The 17,573-nt window shown below is 32.7% G+C and overlaps 1 protein-coding gene across 2 annotated transcripts; it reads right to left on the bottom strand.

Moving 5' to 3' along the window:
• Positions 1-6,473: 6,473 nt before the first annotated feature.
• LOC102596241 (kinesin light chain 3) lies at positions 6,474-17,369 on the bottom strand. 2 transcript variants are annotated; one of them, XM_006352380.2, is made up of 18 exons: positions 17,143-17,369; positions 16,221-16,304; positions 15,369-15,559; positions 15,160-15,264; positions 14,485-14,585; positions 13,550-13,628; positions 12,580-12,591; positions 12,421-12,486; positions 11,614-11,682; positions 11,467-11,523; positions 10,501-10,578; positions 10,206-10,303; positions 10,072-10,117; positions 9,846-9,961; positions 8,411-8,519; positions 7,855-7,917; positions 7,680-7,739; positions 6,474-6,964 (listed from the first exon to the last, which is right to left on the bottom strand). In XM_006352380.2, exons 1-18 carry the CDS (start codon positions 17,255-17,257, stop codon positions 6,764-6,766), a joined length of 1,650 nt encoding a protein of 549 aa, XP_006352442.1. In that variant the 5' UTR covers positions 17,258-17,369; the 3' UTR covers positions 6,474-6,763. The 2 variants fall into 2 exon arrangements, with proteins under 2 accessions (XP_006352442.1, XP_006352443.1); XM_006352381.2 differs by having other exon boundaries at positions 16,201-16,304; positions 17,143-17,230.
• Positions 17,370-17,573: the final 204 nt, after the last annotated feature.

Genomic DNA, 17,573 nt, shown 5'->3' on the forward strand with positions numbered 1-17,573 from the left:
GGGGTGGTGGGGGTGGTGGTGGAGAGGTGGTGTAAGGGAGGAGAAAGGGTGTTTTTTAGTGCTTTTCTTGAGATGGCCATTGTGAACATCTCTGAACTGTTTGTTTGAGGTTCATCAATGGGGTAACAATAGTAAACCACTAAACCAAGTTTTTAGAAAATAATAATAATAATTTTAAAAAATCAAATATGTGTGTATATCCCAGTTTAAGATAACAAGTCTCACATCCACAAAACACAAACATGTTTTGTATATAAGTAAACAGATTTTATCCACTAGTGACGCATTTTAAAGTCATGCGGGCCTAAGCCCATAGCAAACGCCAAACAATCATTAGCAGGTTGGGTCGTTACAAATTATCTGTCACTCCTGTTTGCGGTGGGGCAAACCTTAGTGTCCTACTAAGTAGGTCTTACCCACTAGTGATGCATTTTAAAGTCAAGCAGACCTAGGCCCAAAACGGGCAATCATTAGCGGACTGAACCGTTACAACTTTGCTCTGCAAATGAATTGAAATTTAAATTTTATTCTTCAAAGAGGAAGGTCTTTAATTTCTATTTTTAGAAATCAAACTTATGTATAAAAGAGTAAATTATTGAAGGATGCATTATTTATAAAATATTATGATGTAAAATTATAAATTCATGCAATACGGAAGGAAGAAAAATAAAAAACACATAAAATAGGAGCAAAAGTGCAAATCAACCAAAAAAAAAAGAATATGAAGTTGTTAAATGAGCAAGTTAGGCTAAAGTTGTGTGGATTAAAGCGGATTAACTTAGACAATAGACGAACAATTTGTTTAAGAATTTGCGAAGTTCTTTTAAAAAATTGAGCTTGTTTAATTGAAGTTAATGTTTAGGTTAAAATGAATGGATTACTTTGAAGCTTTCGCTAATTTATGGGTCATAACTTAATCCGTCTAACTCAAAATCAATTTTGTTTTTTAGAATTTATTTAATTACTAATTTTTGTTTTGATTAAAAAATAAAATTACCCAAGAAAATAAATTAATAAGTCTAATATTATGTTGATACTTTTAAATGGATTTTACACTTTATTTAGAAAAAGAAACATTTGTCTCACTCTTTCTACCTAATAGTCATGTTTGAGAATGAATATCAAACATTCATTAAATATTTTATAGATTAAAGCTAAATAATGAATCATATTCATTAATTAATTTAAATATGAAAAAATCGGATATCTTCCAATTTTATCGCTTCATTTAAAAAGTTATCTTGCTTCTTGTAGAAATGAATATATGAAAAATTATTTTCTATTTTGGCTCTCGACTAATTTATAGTTGTGTTTATGGGCACTTTTGACTCCACTTCTTTAAAACATTGACAGATCAGACCCCACATAAAAGCATTTATTATGGTACCATGCAGAAGATATTATTCAAATTTCAAGTTATATAAGAGAAAAGACATAAAAGACATCATCAAAATTGTCCCGTCTTTACATAAAGACACCTTAACTTTCAAAGTGTCCTATCACCCACAGAACTATTTAATATCTTTGTAAATGAGACATTTTGACCCATTCCCTCGTCTGGGTTGTTACTACGCACATGAGGCGCGCCATGCAGTGTTTTCACTGCCATGGACCAATTTAAAAGTGTCATGTGTCATTTTTTTTTCTTTATTATTAATTATTTAATTAATTTATGTCATCTTCCCCAAATTTAAACCCAAAATAGTAATTGGTAGCCCTAATTTTTCGATTTCATGGTTTTTTCCATAGCAAGATCAACGTTGGTGCTCTTTGTTTGACGATTTCATCATCTTCCCCAAGAAAATAAGATACCACTGTTGACTAAGATCATTCTGGTTAGGACTGCTTCTTAATTGGATCTAATTTCTCCTTAGATTAAAAAAAAACAAATCCATTTCCATATTTCCATTAAAATCAACACTCAAGCACGACCAAAGCTCAGCTTGAAACTCAAGGAAGAAGTGAAAAGCTTATACCATCTAATTGAATAATGGCATGAAGATCACATGAAATTTTATGATGAACTCTTTGCTGATTTTTCAATTTCGCTAATTGTAACTTTTAGGGAAATTTTTGCATCAAGGTGGATAAGACAACTAATAGTAATAGTGCAGTAATTTGCTCTACATTTCCAATTTCACTGCACTATTTTTCTTAGTTTTTGCTTCAAAGAATAGGGTCGGGTCAGATTGAATTCTATCATAGGAAGTGAGCAACACGCGCGACTACATAGACAAGGGAATGGGTCATTTACAAAGATATTAAATAGCTCTGTGGGGTGATTAGGATACTTTGAAAATTAAGGTGTCTTTATGTAAATATGGGACAAGGTGTATTTATGTCTTTTCTCGTTATATAATAGCAACTTGTCACCACATGTTATATATATATTGCAATAAATGAAAATGGAATTAAATTCTCAATCTCACAAACTTAATTAAAAGTTTTGACTTTGAATTTTGAGTATAAATTGTCTTTATGAGGAAACTTGGTAATTCAATATAAATTTTTTTGCCATGAATTGAAATTTAATCGAGTCATAATGTAAATTTTATCGAATATCGATAATAATAAAGAAATCTAAACAAGAATGTAGTCACAATTTAATTTCTAAATGTCAACTAAATAGAAGACTAAATGTAGAATCTAATACGATGGATGGATGAAATTAGTTCACCTCTAATCATATATTTCAAATTTGAGGCATAAAAATGAAAAAAGAAAATCTTGTTTAAGTGTGTTTTCCTTACGTTACGCAAACATTAGAGGTGGAATCGAACCTAATATTTTCAATGTGAAACATAATATATACATGAAAACACATTACGATTACAACTATCACATCCAAACTCACAAAGTTATATACAATGAATTCAGCGATAAAAACCTTCAACTACATCAAATTTAAATCTTGAATCCGTCTCTGACCAACACAACATAACCAACTAGACATGCTTACTCCATGGCCGGCAAGTGTCAAACTTCACCACCGGCGCCGGTGACTTTTCCGGCAACCGTGAATTGTTGTAAATACTTTTCTTCACCACCACAACATCATCATATGAACTTGTAACACACATATTCATCTTCATCATTTTATAATATCTAAACAATAAAAAACCTTTAAAAATCTTCAACTTTTTCTCATGACTACTCTTAATTATTTTCTCTTTAGAACTATTTTCTATGTATTTTTCTAGTTGACTTGATATTCTATCAATCTCATATTTATCAAAAAGAGAAATATTATTACTATTATTATTATTACTATTTAATTGTACAATTGGAATAAAAACATTAGGTGAAGATGACAATTCTTGAACTTCTTTAATAACTTGTAATTTGTACCTTGATGATGGTTCTTGAGCCTTTTTATAATTTCTTGAAAGTACTTCAAATTCTTCATACCAATTAGCCAATGTTGTTGATTTCACTAGAGATAAATCATCAATATTATTAGTACAAATTTTGGATGATTTTTTTATGTGGAAAGATGAAGATGACATGATGTTTTCTTGAAAGAAGAAGAAGAAGAAACAAGAGTGTATATTTTTCTTTTGGATTTGGAAATAATGAGAGTACTAAAAGTTTGACACTTTTGTATGGATGAGGAAAAGTAGTTGGTTGCTTTTCCAAATGCTTACTAGTGTCGGGATGGTCAGTGAAGTGGTTTAGATCCTAAAATTTCAGGTTTAAAATTCAGCGGAAAAAAAATTTATAAGTTGATTCTTTCCATCTGTCCTAGCTTTGATGGACCTGATATATATTGCTGATGAAAGGTGACAGATATTTCGTAAAATTAGATATACATAAAAGTTGGTCCGAACATCACGATCATAAAAAAGGGGGAAAATAGTTGTTTGCTTTTCCAAATGTTTACTAGGGGTAAGATCGTGGACATCTTCTTCAGATTTTATTTATGTAAGATACTAAATATGTTGTTTTTTAACTAGAGTGCAAAAGTATTGTGCATTTATAGAGTACAAGATATTTTTATAAAATAAAGCTCTTTATAAGTCATCGATAATTACAAATAAATATTACTAATTGATAATTCGATAAAGTAATGACTTATAACTTGATATGTTTTATCATTAATAGTATTAAAAGAATATTTGTAGAGTTGGTGTCTATAACATAAATCCTTATTATTTACTCTTACGCTATTTTTGTCAAGATTATTGATAGAGTGAAATTATTTACGCAATCAATTTAACTTAATTTGGTATCATAAATTACGTATTACTCTACTTTGGATTATGATATAAGTTTTGATACGAGAAGTTATATGTTGTTATGAAACGACGTAATTGAATAATATGAAAAAATATAAATATTATCAGTCTGCAAAGCTTAAATTTTAAAATAATATATTACATAAAGTTTTTTTGTCATGTAAATGTTTTAGAATAAAACTAATAAATCTACCTAAAAGTGCACTGGCTAACGTCTACTTTGACTTTTGAAAGTGGAATTACTTTAAGCAATACATGATGATTTTCATTTAGCTAATCATAAAAATTTCTAAATATTTTTATGATATATTACGAGATATTTCGAGCTTAAATTCTGAAAATAAAATTATCTTTGATAAGTAACGTTTTATTTTTATTTTAAAAAGAAAATTTTTTGATATAAATTTGAATTGATCAAACTCTATTATATATCGAATATTGAATGAGAATTAACTAAAAAAAAAAAAAATCAATATTTCCGTTACTAAAGAGAAGCTAGAGCCTTAGAGGGTCATAATTGTTACGATGTACACCATTAATATGTGTATATTTAATTTGAATGTACCAAAAAAACTATAATATTAAATTTAATTGAGTCATTTTGGGGCCCTAGAATGACTTTTTTAGGTGAGAAACTAATTATATTGGGGCCACTCACTTTCATAAAAATTCTAAGAATCTATTTCTAAAAGATATTACATTCACAATGATGACAATTTTTTTATTTACATTGACTCGGTCTTTAATGCTTTTTATTTTTTTCTATCGATTAATTTGAATTTGTGACGCGTATAATTTACTAAAAAGAGAAAATCGCTAATTTTAGGATTTCATTTCATATTTTAATTTGAATAGAGACTGTTGATTAAGATTGAAAAACATTTATTCGTCTATCACAATCATTGGTGGTAATCTATTGACTGTTATGATTATATTGCAAGGACATCGATTAAATAAAAAGCTGATGTGTGGTTTATAACTTTATATACACTTGGATTTTACCATCTCAATAGCTAGCCTTTGATGTGTAGTTTTCCAGGTATAATATCGTAATATTTTTTTTCAAATTCTCAATTTCATTCTAAAATAAATATTGATTTTTAGAATGAAATTTTTATTTTTCAAGTTTTTATTTTATATACTATCGACCTGAGATGAATTATCAATATATAAATTATTTAAGAAACAAAAGTTCATAAATCTGGTTTTTATATAATGTCCCACAGTCAAGTTGCATATGCAAATACTCCACTCCTAAATTTAAAATACGTCCTATCATATAATATAATAATATTTTTGTCGTGTCGAATAAGATAAGAATAAGGTTGTGTACATATCATCTTCTGAAATTCAACTTATCAGATTACACATGGTACGTTATTATTTATAATTGGTGATATTTTTATCGTATCAACAAGATAGAAATAAAGTTATGTATATATCATCTCCTCAAATTCGACTTATGAGATTACGTACGGTAATATTGTTGTCGGCAAGCCAATGGATATTATATATATGGTCTAAATGATGAACTTAGCAAATAGTTTCAAATAATTGGAATATTAAAATGCAATTAAATTTTGTATTATTAGGTAGACCCTTCTAATTACGCATCAAATTATTTATTTAAATGATTGAGATGGAAATGTAAGTGTAGTGTTCTTTAGAATAATATAAAAGTGGAATTTAATTTGGTTACGGCACGTAATTTTATCTTAATTTGGAAGAATAATTAAGGTCTTTATCAATTGCAATTAAGTAAAATAAAAACAATAGTAATCAACAAAGATTATAATTTTGTTTTTAAGTAGAATAAAGATAATTAGTCACCAAAATTGTAATCAAACAATAATTTAGCCGTCGGCGGTTTGATTAGTCTAATTAGAAATTAACAAATATAAAATGTATTATTATTAATAAAATCAAATCAATGGCACTAATTAAGCACCAACAAATACTAATCAAGATTCGCGTTGCATAAAGCCCGATTAAATAGAAAAGTACTAATAAAGACCGATTCAAAATTTCAACTTAAAGTTCGAGTTTGGAATTCAGATGAAAGCTTTTGAGGTAATGATATCGAATTCAAATGAACCCGTAACTCACTCGTTGCTCATAGTCTCTACTAAAATTCATTCTCATAACTCGAACCCGAGTACTACTAGAAGAGATTGTGGACTCATGTACATGTTACACCTTATTACAAGTAGCAAAAGGCAAGGTTCTAACAATATAATGCAGGGTAAACAAGAAGATATTCTTTTGAAAATAATTACTCACTCTGTTTGAAATGGCACATTTTTATTAAAACATAAAAAATACAGTAAAACCGAAGAAATGGAGATTCATATAACCGACCCCAACTTTTTTCAGACCAAGGCTAACCAATCTTCCCTTTTCTCTTTGTCCTATTTTTCGTTTTACTTCCTTCCTCCTACAACTATTACAAAATGGCATCAATGTCTTTATAGAGTTGAAGCATTTATCTCTCTACTTCTTGATTGCTATGGACTTACGCCATCGAGTAGCTAACTTCTACGCCCTCCTTTCTTCGAGAGTTCAACTTCAACGCGTTTAATTTCATCTTTCAACTCTTGTAAAGCAGCATTGTTGGATCGATCTTTGCTCGTTGTTCTGTTATCACTTAACAGATCAACTAGATGTTTCAAGCACAAGAGGTACTCAGCTTTTACTCCAGGAGCATCAGACAATGACTTCTCATTTACAAACTGCACAAACAACAAATAATAACTAAAACTATAAGAAAGAATATACATCATATACATAGGGAAATGTTTGCGTCGCAGCAGACAAGTGTGTTATACAGAAGTTTTAAAAAAATAGCCTAACAGCGCTTAAGCGCGCTTTTTGTTGCCTTTGCTTTAAGCGCGCTTCTCGCTTCGCCTACTGAAGCGCTCGCTTTTTTAGTAGCGCCTCGCTTCAGAGCATAAAAGCACAGTGCTTGCACCTCGCTTCGCGCTTTAAGCGCACTTTTTGTCGCTTTTCACAACACTGGTTTCCCACTCGGTGTGTAGTACCCGCTTTGTGGCCCAACTAGTCTAGATTAACGCCAGGAAATCCTACTTTAGAGGGGGTAAAGCGCTCCCTACCCTTTTTCCTATCATAACATGACGTAATTTAGAAGCATAACATTCATCGTTCAATGAAAATTGTGACTCCATCCAAGGAAAATATATCCAGAGATGGATAGAAACAGAAGTTACTCAACGAATCCTTGGGACTTCCTATTTGGTGTATAATATTCTCTCATGTGGTGCGACTTGCAAGAGCCAAGAATAAAAGGTACTAACCAATCAAGTCACAAGATCATGAAAACAAAGTCAAATATGGTCATTCAACTAATTGGAAACCTGGCAAAAGCACCCGTAATTCTAAATAACAATTGCAAACCTACTGACCAATATAAAACTAAACTTCTCATACCTCCTTGTATGCAGAAATGCATCCACGAAGAGCACTCTCAGCTTCAGAGTTATAAGGGTCCTGTTTCAGTAGAAGGTGCAATCAAAATCAGTTTCATCATGTTTGAACGTTGAAATATCCAAGAGAAACAGATAGGATTGTTTTGTTAATGAAAAAGAACACGATATAATCTAACCTTTGAATCTTCAAGCTCCAGCCTTTTCATCTCCAACAGTGAAAGAGCATCAAGTGATTGCAACTGCCGGAAAATCCACAATAAAGCTAATTTAAATAGTATAGTTTAAGAAAAATATTTTATTTTATTTTAAAAGTCGCTAGTGATCAGTCAGTTAAGCTACAGTGCAAAGGCAGAAAAGATGAACACATTCTCCCATATATGCCTGGACATTAACTTAGGCAGCCTGGTAGTAGAAAATGTAAGAAATTAGAAGAATTTGAGAGGATTGGAAGATATAATTTGCTAAAACCTGCTTAGTACAAGACATGGACCAAACAAGACGTTGGCGTCTTTGGCCACTAGTTTAAACTATAGTTGTATGTTATTGTATCCAAATAAAGGAGTACCATATATTTATATATGCCTCTACTTCACAGAAAGAAAAGTAATAAAGGATCTGATAGTTTTAACATCTTAAATAAATAGTGGTTGGATTGCTCAAATAACAGAACTTAGCAGAGGATAACATCTAACTGGCTGTTTCCCTTCATAAATAATCAATAATGGGACTGACCAGGATAATCAGTGCCGACTGCCTGCTCCTTACTGTTGTCACAGACTCTCCATAAGACTGTTTATTTCCTTTCTCTCTCACGGAACGCACCAGGTTTCCCCGAGCCACACTACAATCAACAATTATGAAAAAAATTGACTAAGGAAAGTTGTCATGATGTCACCAATATTGATAATGCACAAGCTTGTGGGACCAGCTTACAAAGGGAAGTTTATAGTGACTCCGAGATAGGGCAAGGTATAACTTATGAAATAGCATAAATATCATACTCATCAGACAGAGATATGTTATCCTGAGTAAAAAGAAAGATTCCTCGGGAAAGAAATCTCAATTCTTTGTTCAATTGTAAACTACATAGAGCAAAGCATTTCCTTTGACACAGAAAAACACGTTAAACTTCTTGCTACCAATTACACATTAAATAACAAGATTGGTAACGTATAGTTTGAGTAATTTCTACTTAGTTCAGATGAGTCAAAAGTACCATAATTTGATTAACCTGCACAGGCTAAACAATGCCAGAAGAAAGTGAGAAATAATATAAGAGTTCATCCACTACTGATACATGGAACTCTTTTCAGACTTGAGGTTCAAACAGAAACCTGCAATACTGAGAATGGACAAATTCCAAAACCTCACATTGTAATTGTACAAACAGATGAATCATGATACATGGAGAAGGAGCAGAAAGTGTATTGGAAGAAGATGTAGAGCATATACTTTCACATAGCATGGAAGCATGCCATCTATGATTGTCGGTGTCAATTTGATCAGCATACAGTGGCCAACTCCAGCCAATGCTAAAGATGTGACATTCAGCAACACTTCTAAAGGGAATAAAGAAGTTGAGGTGCACGGGATATAGCCCTTTTGACACTTACGTGTGTAGTCCAGAGAGAAAACGATAAGATAAGTCTTTGAAAGAGTGGAATATTCTTTTTCTAATAGGAAATAGTCTTTAGTGCCCTGTAAATTTTTAGATAATTGTGTCTCTTTCCAGAGAACCATATTCTAGGGTAGATTCTCTACTTCTTATATATACTTGTATACCTACATATCTACAATTATTGTCTTATCAAAAATATATAGTGGTCATGCAACTTTACCTGGGTAAGGTAGCTCACATTTTCGGTTCCGAATCAAGATAAGAAGGATTGCAAGTATATTGACAGTCAATGTAAAGCTAGTCAATTTTGCTTGGGATTTGAGAGTGGTGTGATTGTATGATGCGCACAACAGAACAGGTATTCCTCCACTTTTATTTAAGTTAAGCACAAAATATGATGAATCTCAAAGAGAGAAATCGCAAGGGATACTAACAAATCAAGAGATATTTCAAACTGAACTTGACAAAAACAAATATACCTTTAACTATAAAGAAATGATATTAGCAGACAAATGTATGATGAAAACCTAAGCTAAGACTAATAAATACCTTATTGACTTGCTTAAAAGATCTTTTGCCAGATCAAGCTCAGCCACATTACTCTTGTTGAGCTTACTGGAGTCGAGCATTTTAACTCTAGCAAGATGTAGCAAATTTGCAGCTATCTATGAAGAAGGAAATAAGGGAAATTACATAGAATTCATAGTAGTAAAATCAACAGATAATATAATCATCTTGAATTGCTAGTATGATGTTGAGGATTTGGAGGGGAAACCTGAATGTGGTTTTTAGGGAGTAAAGCTCTTCGGGCATCAAGACACCTGCTCCAAAAATTATATCATGTCATTCTTGATCAGAATCTTAAAAGCATCCACCTTACTCACTAATTAATTAGGGTAGAGGATTCACCTCTTTAAAAGCTCTTGAGCTTCTTTCAAGTTTCCTAGCGACTGAAGGGTCAAGGCCAGGCGTTCAGCTGCAATTACAGTCTCTAAAGAATTCCAACCCTGTAAGATATGAGTAACAACATATGAGAAAAATGAGTATGGACATAGAGCAGCAAGATCTGGGAACACAATGAAGATCTGAGAACTCCAGAAATGGATAATACGAACTGGAGGTATAACTTCAGATAAGCATTTCTAAAACAGATTGGAACAATGAAAGATTCCAGAAAAAGACAAAAAAAGGGGGGTTAGTATACCTTTGCTAATTCCATAATATGCAGGATCTTCCTCAGAACACTCTCAGCCTCTTCGATCCGGTCAGTTGTGATGTATATCTATACAGGAGAGTAGATTGTAAGCCAACTTTACCAAGTAATTCAGCCTTTTCTGACCGACAAAAGCAGGCAGATCTGTTGCAATTACACACACATTTTGAATTGAGCAGTAGCTCAATACTTTCAGAATATTAAGGCTGGTACAAGATGAGTAAAGGACAAAAAAAGAGAGATCGACAACCTCCTTAAAGAAAAAGAGATAAAATAGGAACCCCAATTATAGAAAAAAAAGTCATTTGCAATGCCTTTACCCTAATGTAGAGAATGACAAACTTTCATTTCAAGAAACTTCCTTAGTGTACAAGACACATGCTTTCTCCTTTGATCCACTAAGATGCAAATTGTCGAATTACTTACAAAATACATGAAGAATAGTCATGATTCAGATGGCATTCCTTATATGATCAAACACTTAATCATATTGCAGAGCTAGTTAAGACCAGAACTACTACTTAAATATTGAAACTATAAGGCTAGCAAATCAGTTATCTATGCAAAAAGTTGGAATATATCTTGGCTAAGTTTCGATAGAGTTACTTGCATTATTAAGAAACAGAAAGAAAATATCTAGCTTAAGTTACCAGGTCATCTTGCTCTTTCTACGCTTTAAAAAGTTTTTTCAGAATAATACAAGCATAGCTGTTAGGAGGACATATGCAACATTTAATCAATCTTCTGTAGTATCGTTTACTTGTCCACCACAAAAGTTTAAGTCGCAATCATACAGAATTGACAAAAGAAATAGTGCTCTGTCCCTTCGTATGGGGGGACTAATTTAAGCTAGATCAACTGTACCCAGCGAGAGTAACCTCAATGGTTTTCACTGTATGCACAAGCAACATTTGCATAACCTTGGTACAAAAGCAAAAACAAATATGGAAGCACAACCTGAGCTAGCTGTCGCATCCTCTTGGTACATATCATTGATTCACCTTGACCTCCATCCTACAATGGTAAACAAATTTGTAAGAACAGATACACAGATCATGTTATTACAGAAAACCCACAATCAGCATGTGTAACAAATTTGGGAACCTCCAAAATCCGAATAGAATCGCGAATCAGAGCCTCTGAATCCTTGTATTTCCCCTGAAGAGACAGCACCTGGAAGTGGAGTGGGATTCTCTTGTCAGTCAAAATTTACTTCTGTCTACGTTTTCAAATTAGCCAGCGTATAAATGTAGATGCTAACTATTGAATAACTAGGGTGACCAAAATGGAAAAGCTATCAAAAAAGGATTAAGTGAAAGAGAGGAAGCATAAATCATATACACAGGAAAAGAACCAAACATTGATTGTACTATGCACAAGCCAAAAGCTTTAGGCGCAATATTATATTTTAACTAGAATAAGAAATTAAAGATAAAACAAGACTATAACAAATGAAATGCATATAGTTGTAGGGGAAGAAAAGGATTGACTAGAGATCTTGCATAAGAGGCAGAAGCTGTGAAGGAGATCTCTTGCTTCAGAGTTTGACATGCCAGCTTGGCTAAAGGCATTACTCCATCCATTGTGGAATAAACCCATATCCTAACAAAGAGAGAAAATAGTGAAGTAACAAAGTCCATGAACAAATGGTGTGTCCCTCTAGATAATTGTTTTTTAGCTACAGGGTAGCTCTATATCTGGTATTTGACTTGTTTACTTGGAGTTGAAGTGTTATCCTGTTCTCCATCACTTTGGGTGGAACTCCATTTTAGACTGGTTATAAGCTGTTTGTAACCAATATATAAGCGTTGGTCTGTTGTGCCCCAAACTTAGGGTGTATCAGGAAGTATACTTTTATGCAGACCATCAGAACTATATGAAGATGAAGTGGAGTGGAAACTGTGGCCTTACTGTTCCCAGATGATACATGGTGTCAGCATAGTCTGGATGAGCCTCCCCTAAGACACGCCTCTTTATCTACAAGGTCAAATGGTGAAAGATCAATATTTAGAAATTTTAATAGCAACAACTGAAGTAAATACATTGCAAGTCCTGGTAATAACAACATACCTTTAAAGCACGCTGCCATGTTAATAATATGGATGAAAAAGAAAAGAAAACAGTATCAGTAAAATTTTTGAAAAAGGTAAGCCAATTGTTAAATAAAAGTTATAAAAACGACTATCATTCCTCAGCATATCAAGTGACAGACTGGTGAAGGCAAAATTTTATCACTCCAACCATCCAAAAAAATATATCTTGTTCTATCCCAAGTCATATCCACTGCATTGAAAAGGAAGGTTCAATCATATGCTTTGCAGAAAGTTGCATAACCCCTACTCCTGCACTTCTCAATAAACCTTTCTCTTATGTTGATTATGAAAAACCCAAAAAGTGATTAATTGGCCCCAACATGTTCCCTTCATATTGCAGTCCAAATTTTCAAATTTTAACTTGATATGTGTATCACGTCAAACAAAACATGCAATATGCAATACAGGTATGCCCAACTTAAGTATAGTTTGATAAGGTTTATTAATTTAAACTATTTTCAACTTCAATGAAACTAGCACTCCATGCTCAACTCAGCATTAGAAGCATTTAACTTAAGAGTAGAACTGTTTCCAATGCTAATACATAAGTTTAAAGTCACAGAATATAAGCTCTTGAAAAGTAAAGTCATGCACGCGGGATATCATGGCAAGAAGGTGGTATACCAAAGAAATCTATATACACCAATGTGACTCCAAAAAAGAAAATGTAAAATGACAGCATACTTGGATCCAATTCAAGTCCTTCAATGAATAATACAAACATATGTTTGAGATGGAAACACTAATATATTATGCCAGCCGAGCACATAACATCCATAACTTCTAAGCAAACCTATCCAGTGGCTATGGATAATAAACCACAAGGAGATACACATCAGCTTAATAAACAATACAACGATGTCATGAACATTTCTGTAATGTCATAAAATTTTATGAATGAGAATGGAGAAAGAAAATTAAGAGTCTGAAAATGTTTTCCCACATACCTCATAGACACCACGAGCTTGTTCCAGTTTTCTTTGCATAAGATAGAATTGTCCTAGATTGTGAAGGGCTGCCGCAACTCTACGACACAAAAGCAAGCATATAAAGGAAAGTGATAATCAACTTTCAAGCAACTAATCGAAGATGCAGATAGATGGACTGACGCAGTAATTATCACTATATAATAAGATTGTAGCCTTGGAGATTAACTATGATATAACTTCAAACACAATGAGAAGAGATGCCTTAGACCTAAAATCACACAGAGAAATGCTGTTTTCAAAGACCTCAAAACACTCAGAATCAATTTGGACTTAACTAAGAAGACAACACAATGAAGGTATGGGATCCATATAGATGATATCAACTAATTGGGATTTTAGTTAAACAAGTGTCTATGCAAGATAAGTGGAAATATCAAGAACTCCTTATTTGTCTAAAAAGACAAAAAAATAGTATTGGATCGAAATGGACTTTAATGAGCATAATTGACACAGAAAATTCATATAACTGACCCAACAACCTCCGGATTGAGGCTTAGTTCATTGTTTGAACATAAAAGAACTGAAGACTAGCATGCAGTAATTCTTTCTCATAGAAAACCATGGAAGTTATCAGATCTGCTAATAGATGACCTGTTTGCAAACGTTGACGATTCACCATGTTTCTTCTATGCTTTTCAATGACTCAAGCTTAAGTGTCAAGCTTCGACACAGGTGACCTCACTTTGGGCAGTATAAGAGTAGCAAAGTTCATATATAAACTGCTATACTACTCAAAATTTGACCCCATAAAAGGGAAAGGTATTAATTAAGGACCAATTAAAAAGCATGTAATCAAATAGCAAACATATGAATGCCCCACAACCAGGTGTCACTATAATACTAATATATAGTAAACATAGGTCTGCTTTATTAAAAGTCAATTCAATACATACCGTACATCTTCTTGTCCAAATGATTCCTCGAGTATTATGATTGCTTCCAAGTACATAGGTTCTGCTTTATCAAACGCCTTTTCCACTCTATATAGCTCTGCCTGTCACAAAAAACATAGCCAATAACCTTCCAAAAATAGACTAATCAGTCGAGTGAAAAATGAGTTTCATGCAAAACTGTTACTTAAAATTACGTTTACTCACTCCATCCTGTTTCATGTGGCATATTTGTATTAGACATTCAAAGTAAAGGACATTTTGTACACATGTGACTACTATATTGGTATTGGATTCATCTTAAGATTCAACCTTCTCCATGCAATACAATCTTAAAACTGGAGTCTTCATAAGAAATGAGAATCAGCACGTCTCCAAGACCAAATTCTGTGAAGTGCGTGCATTATTCATTGACTTCCCTGGCATGTACAAATTTAAACAATCACCCGCCAAATACCTAACGTAAAAAATGCACCTTGAAGACTATCACTTCCCAAATTACCACTACTTGGTGATTTAAAAATACATGGCAGCCATGGCATTAGAATTAATTTTGAAAAATAACGTTAAAGGCATAAGATTATTTATTTTTTTATAAGGTAAAATTATTTTATTAATAGCCTGAAGAAGATTATATTGAGAGCCTGAAGGACAAAAGGCATCTAACAGTGGACCTACCAGATTGTTGTATGCAGATGCAACATGTGGATCCCTATCTCCGAAACCTTCTTTAGCTTCTTGCAATGCAGACAGGAACAGTTTTTCAGCTTCCTCAAGTTTTCCCTGGTTGAATAGAAATACTACTGCAAGTTCAGACAGTATGAAAACCAAATTGAATTGTAAAGATAAATACCACAGTATCAGTGGTACATAGGAGGCTTGCATGCCTGTAAAAACAAATCCCTTCCACTGTCTGTAAAAACTCTCCATTTGGATGTGTGTATATTAGATACTACAGACCCATCCTCAATTTTGCGCAAGCCACTGATTTCAACATCAACTCCATCACTTCCAGCAGTTGCCGGAGTAGAAACCTCTTCTGCCAAGGCAGGACTAACATTTACTCCAAGGATTACGGCTGCAACAGGAAAATACGGTTAATGTTTTATCAAAATAATTCTGATGGCAATTCACATTGTACATGGCTTCAATAACAAAATCTCCAGAAAAAACTACAATTTGAAAGAGATATTCCATGAAAGCACTGAAAAATCATCATGCAAATGTATGGTGTGCCAACAGAGAACATTCTTTCTGTTAAATAAGAACTGCATTCACATAGATCGGAACTATGTAGGAAAAATGAGAAGCATAGAGTGGAGATAAAACCAGATACAACGTCATGATGTCAGAACATATATGGCTCTATCTTAAGAAAATTATCATTTTCTCTTCAAATGATGACATCTAGAGAAAGATGCTTCCTTATACAACAGAATATTTTTTCTCCTGGAGTCAAAAAAATTGCAAATAAAAAACGAATCTCTCTGATATGTTGCAACATACTTTCTTGTGTTTAATTGAAGAAACATTCAAAGATCAATAGGACCGCACCACAATATTGCCTCTGCTACATTGCTTGATCATATAAGATTACAGGTGGAGGCCTTTCTTGCTAAAAGAATTCTGTATTGGATAGCTGGACATTTGTTGTTTAGAAAATATTAATATGCTACTAGATAAATATAAGCATACGACATCAACAAACAAATGGATTACCCCATAAGAGTAGTGAATACCAGCTGGTCCAAACAGAAAAATCCATCGAAATGAGTCTGAAAAATACCCTCCAGAACCAAGCTCACTGGAAAATCTACATTGTCCTGCCAAAAAATGAAAATGTCGGCTGATGAACAAACAGATGGAAATACAAAATAGCACTTAGCAATTAGCATCATCGTATACTAAACCTCAAAAGGCTGCATAATTATCCTAGATGCAAATCTTGAACATTGAACACAAGTTGATATGAACAAAAAATCGACTCTTTATTCTGATGAATAGAAAGTGGGTTCTTCATTAACAAAATGCTGGAAATACAAAATAGCACACAGTATTGAGTACTATAGCTCATTGCAAAGAGCTCACAATACATAAAATTCAAAACTTACCAGCATCACTGAATACAGTAGGTCAAAAAGCTGCATAATAAGCCCAGATACAAATCATGATCATTAAACACAATTTAACATGAAACAAATCTACTTTATTCTCATTAACAGAAAATGGGTTCTTTATAAAGAACTCAGAATATATAGAAGTTCAAAATTTACCAGCATCTATAAACAGTAACTCAAAAAAAACTGCATAATTAGCATAAAAATCAATTATTTATCCTTATAGTTCATTGCAAAGAGCTCACAATACATAAAATTCAAAATTTACCAGCATCACTGAATACTGTAGCTCAAAAAGCTGCATAAGTATCCCAAATACAAATCTTGATCATTAAACACAATTTAACACATAAAAAATCTACTTTATTCTCATTAATAGAAAAGGGTTTCTTCATGAAGAACTCAGAATACATAAAATTCAAAAATTACCAGCATCACTGCATACAGTACCTCAAAAAAAATGCATAATTGGCATAAAAATCGATTCTTTATCCTAATAGCTCATTGCAAAGAACTCACAATACATTCAAATTCAAAAAATTACCAGCATTGGGTAGCAAAACTGGGGAACTTCTGTGAAGTGGAGTAGCAGCAAGAAATTGAGGGGAAATCCGAAATCTTTTAATTAAATTAGCAGAAGCTTGTCTGAGAAACATCATTTGAGTAATCGAACAGTTGAATATTAGAAGAAATTATAGAAAGATGAATGATCTTTTTTTTTCTTGGGTTTAATAATATTTTCTAAACTCAATTAGTAAAGTAAACCCTAAAACGGGGTTGGCAATTGGGCGGATCGGATCAAATTTAGACGGGTTAGATTAAATTTGAGCAGGTTAGTCAAGACAATAAACGGGATAAGATTCAATTCAATCTAAATTTGTTTGGGTCATATTGGGATCAAAACTAGTCGGATAATGTGTTAATTGTTTTATTTGTTTTTTTCAATATCGCACTACCTTATAAAATTATTTTTAT

Source organism: Solanum tuberosum, unplaced genomic scaffold, assembly GCF_000226075.1.
Source record: "Solanum tuberosum cultivar DM 1-3 516 R44 unplaced genomic scaffold, SolTub_3.0 scf00148, whole genome shotgun sequence".
Taxonomy (NCBI): Eukaryota; Viridiplantae; Streptophyta; class Magnoliopsida; order Solanales; family Solanaceae; genus Solanum; species Solanum tuberosum.

What these genes read in the sequence shown, in the direction of transcription:
- LOC102596241 (XM_006352380.2), bottom strand. Translation starts at nt 17,257, where the DNA reads ATGATGTTTCTCAGACAAGCTTCTGCTAATTTAATTAAAAGATTTCGG. An exon ending in AGTTTTGCTACCCAATGCTG is followed by an intron (nt 16,305 to 17,142) that starts GTAATTTTTTGA and finishes ATTTTTTGGCAG; the next exon opens with GACAATGTAGATTTTCCAGT. An exon ending in GGATGCGACAGCTAGCTCAG is followed by an intron (nt 10,579 to 11,466) that starts GTTGTGCTTCCA and finishes TCTCCTGTATAG; the next exon opens with ATATACATCACAACTGACCG.